The sequence below is a fragment of the Corylus avellana genome, chromosome 10 (genome assembly GCF_965113065.1).
Source record: "Corylus avellana chromosome 10, dhCorAvel1.hap1.2, whole genome shotgun sequence".
Taxonomy (NCBI): Eukaryota; Viridiplantae; Streptophyta; class Magnoliopsida; order Fagales; family Betulaceae; genus Corylus; species Corylus avellana.
Window position 1 is genome coordinate 5,555,355 of NC_142499.1, and position 17,894 is coordinate 5,573,248.

The 17,894-nt window shown below is 34.6% G+C and overlaps 3 protein-coding genes across 4 annotated transcripts; 1 reads left to right on the plus strand and 2 right to left on the minus strand.

The window, feature by feature from the left end:
* Positions 1 to 744: 744 nt before the first annotated feature.
* Positions 745 to 3,348, minus strand: LOC132192147 (DNA-directed RNA polymerase subunit beta). 2 transcript variants are annotated; one of them, XM_059607394.2, is made up of 3 exons: positions 3,267 to 3,348; positions 1,684 to 2,493; positions 745 to 1,148 (listed from the first exon to the last, which is right to left on the minus strand). In XM_059607394.2, exons 2-3 carry the CDS (start codon positions 2,306 to 2,308, stop codon positions 955 to 957), a joined length of 819 nt encoding a protein of 272 aa, XP_059463377.2. In that variant the 5' UTR covers positions 2,309 to 2,493; positions 3,267 to 3,348; the 3' UTR covers positions 745 to 954. The 2 variants fall into 2 exon arrangements, with proteins under 2 accessions (XP_059463377.2, XP_059463376.2); XM_059607393.2 differs by lacking the exon at positions 3,267 to 3,348 and adding an exon at positions 2,742 to 2,813.
* Positions 3,349 to 4,397: 1,049 nt separating this feature from the next.
* Positions 4,398 to 8,730, minus strand: LOC132161697 (Cation efflux family protein). Its single transcript, XM_059571873.2, has 7 exons — positions 8,268 to 8,730; positions 6,650 to 6,822; positions 5,986 to 6,184; positions 5,311 to 5,489; positions 5,082 to 5,232; positions 4,777 to 4,910; positions 4,398 to 4,688 (listed from the first exon to the last, which is right to left on the minus strand). The coding sequence occupies exons 1-7, from the start codon at positions 8,458 to 8,460 to the stop codon at positions 4,509 to 4,511; spliced, it is 1,209 nt and encodes a 402-aa protein (XP_059427856.1). The 5' UTR covers positions 8,461 to 8,730; the 3' UTR covers positions 4,398 to 4,508.
* Positions 8,731 to 11,488: 2,758 nt separating this feature from the next.
* On the plus strand, positions 11,489 to 15,318 carry LOC132192020 (transmembrane/coiled-coil protein (Protein of unknown function DUF106, transmembrane)). Its single transcript, XM_059607198.2, has 2 exons — positions 11,489 to 12,429; positions 15,066 to 15,318. Exon 1 carries the CDS (start codon positions 11,841 to 11,843, stop codon positions 12,417 to 12,419), a length of 579 nt encoding a protein of 192 aa, XP_059463181.1. The 5' UTR covers positions 11,489 to 11,840; the 3' UTR covers positions 12,420 to 12,429; positions 15,066 to 15,318.
* Positions 15,319 to 17,894: the final 2,576 nt, after the last annotated feature.

Below are 17,894 nucleotides of genomic sequence, written 5' to 3' on the forward strand. Positions count from 1 at the left end.
ATTCAATAAATGCCTTAGGCTGTTGCTGTTAGTGATTTTAACCAATAAATTCAACCGCTTGTACACCCCTAAATGAATTCCACTATCTCTTATGTTGCCATGGGATGGTATCTATTATTATCTTGATGATGTGAGTTGGACGTACACTTCTTCAACCATAATATAGATAGAGGGGCTACCACTTCCCTCCTATCATTTTCTTTGTTTCTTTGAAGAAAAAAAAAAAAAAAAAAAAAGAAAAGAAAAGAAAAGAAAGAAAAGCAGTAGCTTTAGGTTTCGGATGAGTTTGTGATTTCAAAAATTATGATTTAAAAATGCAATTTTTATACAGTTATGCGTTTAATAAAATTGTAATTTAACTTTTAAATCACAGTTTAATTTTTAAAAACAATTTTTTTTACATTTTCAAATAGCAATTCTTTTTTAATTTTTAATTTTTATAAAAAAAAAAGCACTCCGTTATACATTTTTTCACAATTTAATTTAAAATTACATTTTTAGTCTTCAAAATCACAATTTCATATGCACTCTCAAACATACTGGCGAAAAAAGATATGTACTTCAAAGACTTATAATTTTGCCCGCATTTAAAATGTCTGAATTTTTTTTATGATGTTCCAGAATAAATGTCTACTTTCAAAAGATGAAAACATTTATTTTGATATTTTAAAAAATTATCCTTATAATTCCAGAAAACAAAACAAGATTCTTATTGAAATTCATACCCAACCTCTACCATAGAACTAAGGGTATTATAGAAAGTTCATAGATTTTTTGTAAAAATAAAAAATATATCCACAATAAACAGTGAACATAATAAATAAGCAATGGTGTGAATCTGTATTACTAGATCGAATACAAAACTCTTGCATATGATATTTTCACGTTGAAACAGTTTCCATGACATGAAATCAAGTTTGGATTAGGCGAAAATCTGTCAGCAATTCCTTTTGCCTAAGAGAACTTCAAAACAGCAAGATAAAACCCAAGCTCATCTACAAATTCAACCATGTCAAAAGAATGGTCAGCTGTAACTTTCTGTAAAGTCATCTTATCGGGCAATTCAGAAATTATGACATCTGGATGCTGTTGTTGCTGCTGTTTCAAGACTTCCCTTCCTTGGGGATGGCTTATAACCACTCTTGCACCTGTACAAGCAACAGAAAGAACTCAGAACCGCAAGAAGGAAGCAAGATCCATATAAGGATTCTGATATTCCTTTAATATACAGACAGCATTATTCTAAGTACAGCTTCATCATCTTCTCATCATATTTACTACAAAAGCTATTTCATATCAAAGCAGAGCAATTTGAAGTAAGGAATTCAACATACTACAAGCACCGAGTTGAGATTATGAAAGTTAAGCAAGGAATCAGGATATTAAAAGATACAGAATTAATGTTATTTACAGTTAATATTTCATGGTTTAAGGTATTCAACATACCAAACTAATAACACTTGACTGGGTTGATTTAAGATACAATTAGATGGATAGTGAAAATCCAATTACTTTTCACTTTTATTCTTTTTCTTTCCAATGAATAGATCTCTTTACTTGCATCACTTACATGTCTAGGGCAGAAATCCATAATTCAAGAAAGATAGTGTCAACTGAGAATTCTGCTCTGGAAAAAGAAACCATTAAGTTTAATGCCCACAAAAATATCTACTAACAAATCACCTGGCAGACAACGTTTTGCAAGTGCTCCAAAAACCTGGTCAAGCTTGAAAGGCAAAGCAGGCAGAAAATAGAGGAACACCACATCTAGTTGTGCCCACTTCTCTGGTAAACATATAAGTTCGCCTTGCCAACATTTAACCTTGTCATATTTTTCTTTGATGCAAGCTAACAGAAAAAGTGAATCATGGGCGACAAGCAAAAGATTACATGGTGATGTATCAACCAAGCGATCTACAAATCCTTCAGAACCAAGTGAAACCAAAACCTTAGAAGTTTCTTCAATCTTTCCTGCAGAAATAATGCGGTCAATCTTTGTGTTAAGCTCATCTCCAGAAGTGAGATTATCCGAATCAAGAAATGACCAATCTTTTTCAACAAAGTCTTCAAAATTGATTACAGATACTGCTCCCTCATTTGGAGGACTTGTAGCACCAACAGATAACTTATGAGCACGTAAAGAATGATGTGAAATGAATGGCAGTGACAGAGGGCGTGAAAAGGGGCGGTGACCATGATAATGGTGAAAGTAATTCCATAAATTTTGTGGTTGTTCTTGAAGATGTGGTGTGAACAGCCGTCTAGGTGATGGAAGGAGGATAGAAGTAGGTGAAAAAAGAGAATTCATGGAATAAAATCTATGTATTCCCTTTTCTAAGACAGGCAATTTCAGCACTAAGTGCCTATTTGATACTGAGAAATAAACCAAAAGGCGTCACAGCTAATCTTTCAAGGCTCTTCTGTTTAACATACGATCCAACTCTCTTCGAGTTATTCTTGCAGATCAACCAAGTACCTTCTTGATCTATGCCCCTGTCAAGAAAGAGACAATAACGTCAGATGATTAAGTGCCAAGGTGAACAATGATCCTAATCACAATAAAATAACTTTAAAAGTTCAGACCACTGAATCGAAGTGTGGTGGTGATTAAAAAAACCAAAAAAAAAAAAAAACAAAACAAAAGAAAAATAAAATCAAAGAAAGAATTATCAAGTTTTAGAGATTGACATTCTGCAACATTAATTAGGAAAACAATGGCAGTCCATTGCACTAAAACTGACCAAGTAGATGGACTCCCACAATCAACCAAACGCCACTTTTCCAGAACTCCTTTAAGACACCATGTATCTTATCTGCATACCCATATATGGGGAAGACAAAATAAGTTCATTACAGTGAAATTCTACAAACTCATATGGAGTAGCTTAGACCCATTTGATTCTCGTACAACTTGATGGACTAATTCAGTCAAGTTTATCAGTAACAAACAAAAAACTCAAAATTGCATACCCTTTTTGCGTGCCTCCGAGTCTGAACAAATTGTTAGTTCACGAAGTGAGACCATTTATGCAAGAGATGACACAGAAAAGAAACCCCAAGTTGAAACCCGAAAAGACAAACTTCCATGGAAAACAGTCATAGCTTCATCCCAACAGAGATTCACATGTTATTTATTCATCGAAAAAAAAGGAAAAAGAGATTCACATGTGAGTGAAATCATACGGAACAAGAGATGGGTCACAGCAAGTTAACATCAAAATGCCTCTGAAAGTGTCATAGAGGGAACCAGAAAGAGAAATGCTAACCTTCAACGCAGCGAATTAAGGGCCTCCTGAACTTCGCAAAGCTATTTCCATTTTCCCACACTATCGGTTGATATGAGAGTGACACACACCTCATCGTCACTAAAATGAAGCCCTACTTCTGGGCCTTGGCCCACTTAACAGCTGCTTCTCTCCGGTATTCTTTTTTATTAATGCTAGGTACCGGGGAAATAGGAAAATGTTAAAGGCCCAATTATTTTGCTCAACTTTGGGCAAATTTTTGCCTAATTTTTTAATTTAAGAAAAAATAAAATGAAAAAAATGTGTGAAGCAATTATATTTTTTTTGGTCCTTCTTTTATTTGGTATTTTTCAAAAAAAAAAAGTCTCTTTTTTCATAAAAATGTCATTTCTTACACATTTTTTTTTTCATTTTTTTAAAAATTAAAAAATAAGGTAAAAGTTGACTCAAAGTTAGGAAAAATAGTTGAGTCCCTATCATCCTCGGAAAAATATCTGATAGAAATCCAGAGTTGCTGACATGGCATAGTCAGTCAACCATGCCATGTCAGCCCATTTATTATTAAAAAAAAATCGCAGGATTAATTTTAGGTTACATTAACCCTTTTCTTTTCTTCTCTTCAGCTAGCCGCCTCTCCCTTTCTCCCTCTCGCTCGCTTCCGACCTGCCCAAAAAATCCCCTCCGGCGAAAGGCCAGAAGCCCACATTATCAAAATGAGTTAAAAGTGTGGTGTAGCATTTTTCTTTTTAAAAATCTATGAACTTTAACTTGATCCAAAAGAAAAATTTATGGTGGATTTCTTGGGAAATCAAAGTTTTTGAGGGCTAAATCTTTCTTGATTTTAACTCCTTATAGCATAATTCAGGCACATGCTTCCTTCAAGAAGAACGTGAAGCATTTGAGTTGTAAAATACTTGGCCCTATCAGTTAGCTATCCTAGTATATCTCATGTTTATATTTTACCAGCTTTGCTAAATAATTTTCACTCCCAAAAGATGAATTGGAATAATGGAGATGAGAAAATCCCGATCTCTTAAATAATATTTTGTATTTTATATTAGAATATTAATTAAATGATTAAATTAATTTTTTTTTATCGGTTTAAGTGTTAGAGATAGATTTTGAATTCAAAAGTTGTCTCATCATTCACTTATTAAGTTTGAAAGTGTACTATGAAGTCTTGACAACATCCATTCAAGAAAGGGTAAATCTCTTGGGCTAAAATTACAAAACATAGCATGATGGAAATTGGAAACTCAAAACTCAAGGCGGGCTGTCTGGGAGCCTGTGAGGAACAGAGTGCTCTGGCTTGTGTTCACACTCAAAATCTAGATGAACAAACGCCCGTTCAACTTCAGGGAGCTCCTCAATCTTTATCTGCAATGATTCTCCAATTGCATGGGCTTCTTTCAATGGCAAATCCTCTGGCAGTTCAATGTCAACCTAATTTTGTGTGGGGAAAACATGAGTTAGTAAAATGGAGGATCCTTAGCTTATTCTTCTTGAACACTTCCGAGATTAGTCAACTAACCTCAACAAAATAAAGAACTCCAATGGTGTATGCACGGACTGTGTCAACACGTTTGATTTGAGGGTGGTGCCTTAGGACAAGGTATGTGAGTTTCTGCAGGACTTCAGGAGGAGCAGATTGTCCAACCAGGGAAACTAAATGAAGAAGAAACCAGCACACACACACATATATGTATATATATGGAAGCATAAGTTGCAAGTAATAACAAACAAGAGAAACTAGTTATATAGTGCAAGGATGAATTGAATTTCCTCACAAAGCAAGGAAAAACAAAGAGAGAGAGAGAGAGAGAGAGAGAGGAGAACCTGCATTTTCCTTTACAGTTCCAGTCCAATTTAGAATTGTATATAGTGCAAGGATGATTGCACCAACTGGATCAATCCACCAATAGAATTCATCTCCAAGAACAGCAGCAACCAGACCAACTATATTTGTCACGACATCAAAATAATGATCCTGGAAATCATTGGTACATCAAGCAAGTCAATTTCATAGATAAAAAGTATATAAATTATTATAAGCAGAAAGTTGTACCTTTGCATAAGCGCGGACAATTGTGTTTCCTGAGCTTCTACAGTAAAACCAAAGGGCAAGTTTTACTCCAGTGGCTGTCAGCATGATTGCATACAACCAGACCAATTGCTCTGAAGTCATCTTCTCAGAAGGTTTGTCTATGATCAGTTGTTCTACAGCCTGGACAAGCACTTGGAAGCCTGTATGGGAAGGGCTATAGTGTCATTGTAAATGTAGTCATTAATTAGCTCATGATCTATCTCAAATACCATCTTTTGTACGATCACATTAGAACTTGATCATCAGAATGAAAGAAATAAATAAATAAATTCAAGAATTAATATACTGACAAAAACAGAAATTACATTTTGAAAGAACTTGAAACGTCTGTCCAAAGTTATGTATGGAGCATTTCAGCAATGGATAATCATAATGAAAAACATCTCTAAATATTCTTGAATGAGAACTATTAAAGTCACCCTTAAATAAATTTGCCACCAACTGTAAGTAGCTAGCTTTTAGATTGTGAAACATTTTAAATTAATGCTTGATAAGCATATCCAACATAAGGCATAAATAAAATCCAGAGAAGATATATTCACCTTAAATCATGGGCATGAGATTTAGATAGGAACAAAATGGCACACAGTTAGTCAGTGAAGTAAAAGTCAACTCGATCACACAATAACAACATACCAAGAGTGGCCATGACAGCAGCAAAGATGATAATGCCTACTGGTTGCATTCTCAACTTTCCAATTGGATACTTGTAAATATTCATAGTTTTCATTGACAAATGTGTGAACCAAAGTATAGCACCAGCCATCAGATCTAGCAATGAATCTAGTGTTGATGCTGCAATAGCTAAGGATCCACTCTTCGCTGTAGCATATATCTGCAATATTGCAAAATGATCTATTCATTTCAATCATGAGCATGCAAATGTTGTAAGCAAGAAAAAGAGAGGTTATATATACTGCAACAATCAAATCTCATTGAGGCCACAAGTAGATCCTGTTGATTCAAGCCCATCCCCAATCTCAAGGTGACAATTATATATAATAAAATCAAGATCATTTTTGAAATGACCCTATTCTAAATACATTCTATTAAGAATAAATAAGGAAATATTTACTATTGCGTAAAAAAAATGCAGATCAAAATGCTATGTAAAAGAAACGATGGCACTTTTGAATGGAAAAGAAACAAGGACATTTTGGAGGACAGAAAGTGGAAACAACATTTGCTAAACCCCTTGCTACATCAGAATATTATGCAACATGGCAGAAAAAGATGTAATAAAACCTGCTAAATCATCCATTAAAATTTCAGAATTATAGAAAAATGTAAAGGAGATAACCTTGAAAGCAAGCAGAAAAATATTTGCCCAGTTGGAAATTTTGATGGCTCTCTCATGTTGAGCTAGTTGTTTATGATCTTGCACTTTATCGATAACATTGGGTGAGTCTAGAGAGTCAACTTCCTCAAAAGACCTTAGGGTGGCAAACTGCTTTTCATAGTAATCCTTCTCTCCTAAGAAGAAAAGAAAAGAATGAATCATAATAATGACAAGAAAAATTAGAAGAAAGAAACATACCTTCCTTTTGATAAAAGGTAAAATTTTTGTAAATGATTTGGTTGCCACTAATTTAATTTGAAAAGAACTTGTCTGAACCATCTCAATAAGCAAACCACTTAATTGACTGCAACTTTCTGATTGTGACCCCAGAAAGTTAATTTCACATTAATTAAGAAGATGAATGGTCTATATTGAGTGAATAGATTATAAAGATGTTTATAAATTATCCACATTAAGTGTCACAATATTGATTCTTTACTAGATGAGAATGAGCTTTATAAGTGATTTTAGGGAGTTTCAATTATAACCTGACTAATCATTTCGGAGTAATAACGAAGATTTGTTTAACACTTTTCGTGAGTCATTACAATGAATATATAAAAACAACATAGTAACAATATGTACTTAGGGCTAATGCACCGCATGGCATGTGCCCTGACAAAGACTATACATCGGATATTTGAGTAGAGAAGATTGTAAATACCCCAGAAAGTTAGTCCCACACGGAAGATAAATTTCCCACATTGAGTGGGTTGATTATAAAAATATTCATAAGTCCTAACAGTCAGTTTGAGATTGCGTTAATAAAATAGTTTAAAAAGCAATTTTTGTACCTAAAAAGCTATATATGCCAAACAAAAAGTTAGTTTGTTTCGTAAAAATTCCAAAATAATTCGTTAACTTTTTTATTCTAAAAATTGTCAAAACACATTTATAAAAAATAAATAAATAAAAAGCTTTAAAAAAACTTTTTTTTAAACACTTTAAAACTTTTTTTTTTTTTAATGCAATTTTAGATATATGAGGGGTATTTTTGTCTTTTCACTTTTTGATGAGACAAAAATACATTCCAATATAACTAACTGGATATTATCTGGTAGTCTGGTTCATAGGATCCTAATTCACTTTAAAGAGAGATTTGATTGTATCTTAACTAACTAATACTTTTCATTAGAAAAAACTAACTAATACTTTTAAAGTGATTATGCTAATTAATTACGTACGTATAGCTTGTGCGAGTCGATCGTTACACTTACATTATAAAACTTAAGTACTTCCAACTTTCTTTCATATAGGGACAAGAATAATTAATTCACACATGAAATTAAGAAGTACTATACGAAGATTTTGACCAAACATATTGACAACAATTTTTAATTATCTTTTCCCCTGACGCTGTTTATATATAGCACTTGTTGTTTAACTTCAATCCCAACCTCTCCAGGTAATAGCCATGTGCAACAGACATTTATGTAAGACATAGTTCAGTATGTTTCTCAGCTTCTAAAAGTACAAAGAAATTAGTGGGGCTGCCGGTGCTGGAAGAATATTAGAAACAATGAAAGATATATATAAATAAACTTGGAGAATAAAGTTGATGAACGATTCATAGGTATACCTTTTACCAAGCCAGTGGTTTTAGAAAGATCCAAACAAAAAGGGACCTCAGGATCGAGCCCAGAGCGAAGCTTGTCAGGCAATTTGGAGAAGAAATCACGTCTGAGATTTCTCAGGCTGCCATTCTGGCTGGGCTTTTCACCTTCACTACTTGCCAACAATGGCGTTCTTACGTGCTCCAAACCACCTTCCATTCACTCACCAATAACACTTGGATTATGTTTTATGATTCTAACAAACAATTAATTAATTAACCTCAAACAAACATGCATGCCCACGCACCAATCTAACAACCAAAACTACGACAATATATATATCACTCAGGAATCAGAAACAGCAGAAAACGAATATTTCTAAAACCAAACTTCAGAAATCTGAGAACAAACCAAATGAAACAACATGATCGAAGAATATATGAGCGTACGTCAACTTGTATGCCTAATAAAATTGAACAGACATAGCTGATATATATGATAAGCTGAAGCAGTACTGCATGCTTTTTTCTTCTTCTTATTTTATTTTATGCATGAAAAATATTTATTGAAATGATTTATTTTATTCTGATCACATGCAAGCTTGGTGTTTTCGTTCCTTCAAAAAACCAGCCAAAGGGATTTGTAAGAGATTGTCTTTTTGAGTGAGCGACGAGATAGCAAAATTTGGACATGTTGAGGAGGAGGCGTCACCATACACCACCTGTCACTTCGCCGTCGCTCCTACGTGTGTCCGTTGTATTTTTTGGGGGTGTGTTTGGCTGTGATTTGAAAAGATGATTTTTAAAAATAAATATACTCAGTTTTTGTGTGAGTTAAAAATCTGAAACCCTTTTTTTTTTTAATGATAATTAATTATAACCAAACAGACTTTACTAGTTGGCTCGTTTTTCACTGATTTTAACGCTCTTCAGCTTACATGTCCCGTAGTGGCAGAGAATCTTATCCAAGGTTGCCATCAATATGTATAAACTGAACAACATGCCACAATAGTTTATTATTATTTGTCTCTTTTTCTATTTTATTTGAGAAGCAAAATGAATTGTATTATATATATATATATATATATAACTATACTCTTTCAAATTTTCTAGCTCCACAAAGACATGCAAGGAGCAAAATTGCTGATATTTATAACCCTTAATTATTAAATATAACCCTTGCATTAAGCATCCCACAATTTATTCCCACCATAATCTTTCTCAGCAGTCTAACATGTCTGGGATTGGTAATTAATTCGTCGTTGCTTTTGCCCCCATTCAATTAGAAGAAAAAAAAAACCCTAAATTACATTTTTAAGATTGGTTTTTGTTTTTAGCAAGATTAACAAACAACTCAAGTTAATTACTAAGCATATAAAATACTCAAAATTGCTTTCACATTTATGTTATGTCACAATCAAAAAGCTAAAATCACCTTCTAAAAAGCATTATCAAATGAGCTATTGTCCAACGACTGAATATTACCATTTTCTTAATCAACTCATGCGTTCATCATACTGAGAATTCTCTTACACCTACCAAGCTGTCTCTTTCTCAAACACCCACATAGCAAATCCTGTACATCACAACATTAGGATTAATGCAAGAAACACTCAATTTTTTTTAAAAAAAAATTCAAATGAGGGAAAGGGTAAGTGAAAGGGAATTGAAGAAGGGAAATACGAAGATATTACAAAGGTTGATTGTTTCTACTATTAATCCGAACATAAGGCATAAAGTAACAATTCGTGGGAATGCTATCAAAAATCCTATTGGCAACGACCCGTTTCGTAAGCTAATGTGCTCTATTATTAGCATTCTGAGATACTTTCAAAGCAGTCTAGAAGTGAAAGCTTTGAAGTTACATAAAAATGTCTTCAATGATAGGATTAAAATTCCAATCAGAAAAACAATATTTTGTGTTGTTGATTGCCGAGATAATATTAAGAGAATCATCACCTTCAAACAAAAAAGGATTGCATCAAAAAAATGCAGCTCCACTAACTGCCAAAAGGCAGCATGCATGCGCTTCACCGGTATGCCAAAAACACTTGGACCAACGCATATATAATAGGTCCATCTTGTGGGCTTGAATCCAAAATCCTGGAGCCTGCCAAGCTCATCCAGTGCTAAATGCCACGGCCCATTTCATCAACACTTCCATCCAAAATCTGGTGTTTAATGAAAGAAGTAAGAGCATTCTTAATGGAGGAGTTAAAATTTTATGCAAAATGATTTCTCAAAACACACTTTATCTAATTTAGTTAATGAATTTTTAAAGGTTTCTTACATCCGATTAGCTATATTTTTATCTATATCATTTAAATATTATTAAAAGTCAGAAAAGTTTTGGGAAAAAGAGAACATGTAAGAGGAAAAATTAGAAAAGTTTTAGAAAAAAAAGAACATGCGAGAAAAAAAGTAGGAAAATATTTGAGAAAAAGAGAAAATATGTGAGAAATAATAAAAAATAAAATGGTTCTCTTGAAAAGTGTTGTTACATTTAACCTTTTTTTTTTAGCTCTTTCAATCAAATATCTATTTTACATTTTTTTTTTGACTAATCCAATGCAGGGTTTTTTAAACATTTGAAGAGTCATTTTAGATAAAAGTAACATTTGGCTATTCCATTAAAAATGCTCTAAATATTACATTTAAGTAGTTTTACCATTTCATTAGTAAGAAAATCATTTACAAGGAAATCACGCAAAGTACATTAATACTAATTAGAGCATCAGTTCGACTCTTTGCAATGAAAAATTATTCACAAACTTAAATAATATTAATTGCATTAAGGTACTACTAAGAGCTTCTTTTGACTTAAAGAGTATAGTCACGCTCAAATAAAATAATGACAATTAATGTCCCCTCAATTATGCTAAGGAAATATCATACAGCATCATGTTTACAACTTCAATAGAAAACGGCTACCACCTCGCAAAGTGGGCCGCTACTAATCTTGTGTTTGGTAGCATTCTTAATTCCTCTTTTATCTTATCTTTCATTAAAATTAATAGTGGGAAGGATCCCCTGAGTAACCTTTCCCTTTTGTTTGTATTTGCTTTGAAAAAAAAAAAAAAAAAAAAAGAGTGGGGGTGGCTAAAAGGAGGAAGTTTTAATCTTAGCCGCAGATTTATTTTATTTTATCTTTATAAGTATCTCAGCCGTAGATTTAAAATAACAGGAAATGTACTGTATTCTTCTACAACATGTAAGCTGAATCCCTAGCAAAAAGGGGTCATCTAGATTCTAGATCGATCAATCTTTCGGGATTGTCATGGCAGTAATCCGGCGGTGACGGAAAGGAGATTTGGAGGGGAAGAAGGGGCGTTAGAATGAAGAGAGTGAGTGAGTGAGAGCGGGTTTTCTTTATCCCTCGTTTGCTCATTTGCAACCGAAAATGAAGGTGACCAAAATTCGATCACACTCCTTAACTCATTTTCACGTCCCATTTACCTGCAACCAAACACCCCCTTATTTTACTCCGAACCTTCGTCCAATTGAATATAACTCAGGTCATACACCCTCGGAACTTCAACGAGAAAATACTCCCACTTTCTCGCACTTTCCCACCCACCAAACACCGCTCCCCATTTCCCCATGGCCACCCCACAGCTCTTCTCCTCCTTCAAATACTCGGACAGCCTTACCGTCTTGAGCATCTCGTTCTGCACCGCGATAGTCTGCGAGGCCATTTCATGGCTACTCATCTACCGCACCACCTCCTACAAGTCCCTCCGGTCCTCCATCGACAAGGCCGCCAAGAAGTTGGAGACCATGAAGACCGAGTCCTCCTCCGCTAAGCTCGCCAAGAAGTCCAAAACTAAGAAGATCGACCGAGTCGAGAGCAGCCTCAAGGAGTCGAGCCGCGACCTCTCGCTCTTCAAGTTCAAGTCCGGCGCCGTGGTCGCGCTCGTCCTCTTCGTCGTCTTCGGCCTCCTCAACTCGCTCTTCGAAGGCAAGGTCGTGGCCAAATTGCCGTTCAAGCCCTTCGGGATCGTCATGAAGATGAGCCACAGAGGCCTGCAAGGCGACGATCCGACCGATTGCTCCATGGCGTTCCTCTACTTCCTCTGCTCTATCAGCATCCGCACCAATCTGCAGAAGTTTCTAGGGTTTGCTCCGCCACGAGGCGCCGGCGCCGGCCTCTTCCCCATGCCCGATCCCAAAACCAATTGATCTTGATCTGGTTCAACGCTAAACGCTACTCTTCCGTTTTTGTTTTTTTCAATTTAGGTTATGGTTTTTGTTTTTTTAGATCATATGGAACTGACTTTATTCTAATTTCGAGATTTACAAACATAATTTGATTGATTCTCTAAGGAGAAGTAGGATCAGTGATCGAGATGAATTCTTGAATTGGTTGGGCTTTTGTCTGAAATGATTATTGTCTCAGATTTTCCATTTCCTAATCTAGTTTTTAGCTATTGATTTGATTTTAATTTGGTAAATCTGGAAATGTAGTGTCTTAAGCTGGATTACTGCTGTTTCATTATAATATAATGCGGTGGCTGTTGAGACAGAGTGACCTAGGGTTCCTGGATGTCTATACATTTGATTTATGATAATCGCACTAACGTGAGTTTCAAAGCTGTTTGTTGCAGAAACTATTTAACATTATTCAGTTAAGAATCTAGCCATACTCAAATTATTGAAATAAGTTTCCTTTTTTTGTTCCTCTTAAAATGTTTGGCTTTTGTTATCTCATTATAATATTATTAATCATTGATTGCTGAGGTTAAGTGGCCGTTCTCAAGACTTACTTAAGCAGGACCAGTACTGGGTAATGACCTCTTTAAATGTAGAAAGATGAGGAAGACCTGAAGTTTTAAGACTTGACGCTCATACTGATTGTGAAATATTTTTCAAAGTCCATTTTCTTAACATGGTTTCAACCCCCTTATATTTAAGATAGAGAATTGATACATACCATACCACTATTCCATTATGGCAATGTGGCATTGCCAATCCATTATTGGATTTTCGTTTTCTTTTAACATAGGTTGATCTAAGGGTAGATTGACAATGTTAAGTTAGCATAGTGGGATAGTGATGTGTTATATAACATTACTCTTTAAGATATTATCTTTAATGTAATTTTGCACTCATTGAGCATCCTATTTTATAGTAGTTTGAAATGAGTAATGTTGTTCTTTGCACCTTTTTATCACACACATTTCATACTGGCTAATGTGGCTTCTCATGTTAGCCACTTAAAAAAAAAAAAAAAGGCACTTAAAACATGTCACGTCAACTGGTGTAAAATGAGTGTGATAAATGGGTGTGAAAAGTAACATTACTCGTTTAAAATTGTTAGGGAGATATTGGATTGTTGCCTTTGCTCATGGATGCTGTTGCATAGTGATTTCTGCAGACAAATTATTCATATATTCAGGAAATGATATTATTGATATGTGTTTATTGACTTTTGCTGTCAGATGCTGTACTTCAACATTCCTTCCACAAATTAGTCTTGTTTATTGATTTTTGAGGAACCTGAAAGTATTACCGGTGGAAGTTGTGATGTTGAATACCTGTTTTGTTTGCATGCACGGTGTGTTTCAACTCTGCCTAAGTTGGGGTGTGCGTCTGCCATTTTTGAGGTTGCACGTGGATACACATGTGGGGTGTAATACTATGTGTTAATGCAGTCAATTTAGGAATTACTTGTGAAAGTGGAGTATGTGAACAAAGGCATGGTGTCTTCTTAAACATTTCTAAAGAGACTATGTAATTTGAAAGAGAAAGCATCTTAAAGTAAATTGACAAACTTTTCTTTCATTTATTAGTGGTATTATGTAGATATAGATGACATCCATGCTCATCTGATACAATTGGAGTTGCTTTATGAAAAAGGATGTTAATGGAAATGCAGGCTCCTGATCGCGCAAGAGCAACTTTTATTAGCTTATCTAAGAAAGGGAGAGTTATGTCTTTAATTATGTAAAAGGTGTGCTTGTCCTTAAATTAGGGGAGTACTCTTTTTCTTGTTGTGTTCCTTTGTTTTATAATGTTAATTGCTCTTGTTGGTTTTTTCTTTTTTTCTGAGATATATAGAAGAAATCTAGTACTAAGGAGCAAGTTTGTTCTTTATTTTTTGGTTTTTCCTACTAAAAGGGCTTGCTTGTTGATGTCTACTCTTTCAAGGTCCTTGAGCATTTTTTTCCCACATTGTCTGCCATGTGATTTTCGGGTGACATATCGATGTGCAGTTTATAGGTTCTTGATTTTGAGAGTTAACTTTGCTGCCTATTTCTCTTGTCCATTATGCTTTTAGAGGTAGAAGCCTGCACACAAAACACTCATCTTTTGTTTGTTAAACTTCATTTGTTGATTGTACTTGTATCACACTTTATATTCTAAATAAATTAGGAACGCTAAATAGTTTACCATATTTCTCAGGCATTCTTTCGTGCTTGTTTCAATTAATAGCTTAAAATAGTTTTCCTTGGGGACGTTCAGGTGATAATGTGTAATTGTTATGAGACAAACCAAGGATTCTTGGTTTGGAGTTATATTTTGGAGATATATGTTGGCATCCCTCATTAAATTCAGGGTTGGTGAAATGGGTCGGACTTGTCCACTTCTATATGTAGGTCTTTGTTTTTATTTTTTAGTATTATTATAATTTATAGGCAAGATTAAAATTCATTAAAAGAGGGGTGGGTTCCCCAAAATCAAGCCCCAAACAACTAAATATAGGGCTTGAGAAAAACAAAAGCAGATACAGGAAATCGGCCATAAAATGACCCAATACATATATACATTGATTCTTGGATTGAAAGCCAAGAAAAGGGTTATCCTGAATGGATATTTTTGGTGCAGACCACGAGAGTCTACTTGAGATGACACTTGCAACAACAAGAAGATGACAAGAGAGGATGCACTGAGATTTACAAATTTGGAGCCAATGACAAGGAGCTTTTTAGCGATGTCCAATTGGAGGGAAGCCTGACTGATGAAGCAATTGAAGGGCTCTTGTAACAATGGAGACTTTAGGCGACAGAAATTAACAAAAAAGTCATGGATCTGCAGTTTGGGCGTGTGAAGCCCAAGCATGAGGGAAAGGGAGTGTGGGGGGGTTTAAGCGCGGGGGTGTATTGAAGGTGAATGGCAAATCTGGGTTTAAGAATCCCATATCTGTTATTCAAGGATGGGGTGTAGGGCTCACGAAAGGGTTGGTGGAGCGAAAGAGGAGGCCGGTGAGGGCGGGGGAGGAGGATGCTCACAAAGAAGGCAGTGGGGGCTTTCACTAGGAGAGAATGTTTTCTCACTGAGGAAGAATGAGATCGAGCTTCTCTCAAAATTAGACAGAAAAGCGATAGTTCTATACGTGGTTTAGAAGTATGCTATGACCCCATCTATTTCAGGGAAGGCTTTAGTTAAGAGCTTGTATGGGGTTTGCAATTTCAAAAGAATGTGATCTAAAATTAATTATTTTACAACGTGCGATTGGCAAATATATTTTTTAAAACACAATTAAACGTTTGGTAAAATCGTAGTTCGATATTTAAAATTGTAGCTTAGTCTTTAAAATAGTGTTCTTTTAAAATCGCACCTTCTTACCTAGTAAATTTTTCATTATCTTCAAATCGCGATTCTTTAAATGTGGTTTCAAGCAATACATTTTTTGCAATTTGATTTAAAATTGCACTTTTAGTTAGCGAAATCATAGTGTCCAACGCACTCTAAATCCCACTTTTAAGTGATAACAATATGACTTCCTCCCATTACACTTCCCTTTGTTTGCGTGGGATAAAATGACAAGATCTATATTATGGTATTGTATAGGTGTGTCACTCGCGGTGCAAAACATCTGCTTCCTACTTCTCTGTTAATTTTGGTGCAAAGAGAAGAAACACGTACTGATTAACTCAACATTAAAGACATGGTTTTCAGCTAGCCTAAGCTTGTTTTTCCACTTCTTTTTCTTCCAGGTCATTCTTCTCTCACCGTTTAGATTTGAATTATTTGTTCATAGGGAAACAACTAGTTCTCAAAAAAACAAAAAAAGGGGGGGGGGGGGGGGGGGGGGGGGGGGGTGGGGGGTTGCGGGGGGGTCATTCTTCTCTTACCGTTTAGAGTTGAATTATTTGTTCATAGGGAAACAACTAGCAATTGCATGCTAATCTTTGGATGCGGTGAAGAATCCTAGACAACTTCAAAAAAATTTTAGTCTTTATAAAAATATAATTTTTTAAATCATGGCCATGACAGTGAGTCGGTGATGGCTTTTTCACATTCCTAGATGTTGCTTTCTAAAGAAATGCCTTAAAGATTGAGAAAGAAATTGCTAACCTACAAAGATGATAATTGATGAATTTTATTCCATGAAAGACTGTGACAGAGCATAATTCGAAGGAGATTCTGAGTTCTTTTTTGAATTCTTTTTAAGTGTATATAACAAATCCTAAATCTTTTTGTATTCGAAATGGAAGTTCTTTTTAAAGATTACTTTATAGACATGCGGCTTTTGAATACAATTATGACTTATGACTTCAATGAAATTAAATTTAAAACTTGTCTAGTTTTATTTTACATAAATGCACACACACATAAATAGTGGCAGAGACAGGATTTTGGTTAAGAGAGGTCAAGATATTTATTTATGAATAAAATAAAATAAAAACTAAAGTTAACAAAAATTGATTTAAAATATTAAATAAATAAACTAAAGTCCAACCAATTAGCATATTCTTTGAACTATGCCATGTTTTTTCAAATTTTGTTTGTAGAATTATGATTAATTGGTTGACAATCTACTTTATGTAGATATGCTATTCGGATTTGGTCTCTATTAGTAAGATAGCAATCAAGTTTTTTATTTCTTAAGCAATTATCTACTTATAACGATATAGGGAAAAACACTAGCCCTATTTGTACTATTACCCCAAAATGACTAGTCAATTTTGAAAATTTTCATATAATTTCTTAAAAAGCCTAGTTTCACCTAGTAACTAGACAATGTGTGACTTAACACTTATAACTATCTTTATAAACCATAAACTCTATGTAGGATATTCCTCATTTCCAATATTGGACCGGGGTGTTACAAACTCCCCTTCTTAAGCTCATGATGTCCTCGTCAATGCCACGTCATGCAATGCTCTAGTACTATGTGGTCTAGAGTTATTAGGTGGCTCTGATACCATTTGTGACGACCTAAGGAAAAGTGTTTTCACATCTGTGTTAAAAATGGTGTCCAAAACTTCAATTGATTGTATGGTCTCTTGATAAATATTGTTTATTCTCTTATTATTATTTATAGAACAATGGGCATATACATTTATATTCTTACATGGCATATATGTGTGATTGTGTATTATCTGATTCCTAAGACGCATTGTATTTGAGTTATAGTGTGAGTAAGGAAATTATCACACAAAAGATCATAGTCAAAGGTCATTGCAGTTTATAAAATTATTGTTTGTTGGAACTGGGAACTCCATCTAGATTATAACATATCGAACATCAATGACCTATTTTGGTTAGGAGAAACAGGATGGCTTCAAGTTGATATGTTGGGGGTATTGGCAAGGTAATGCTATACACTGAATGTACCACGTGAGTCATCATTCATTTATAAATCATGTCATAAAGAATGATGTATGTGTGCGACGACTTATAGCATTTATTCTAAATCCTGAGGAAGTT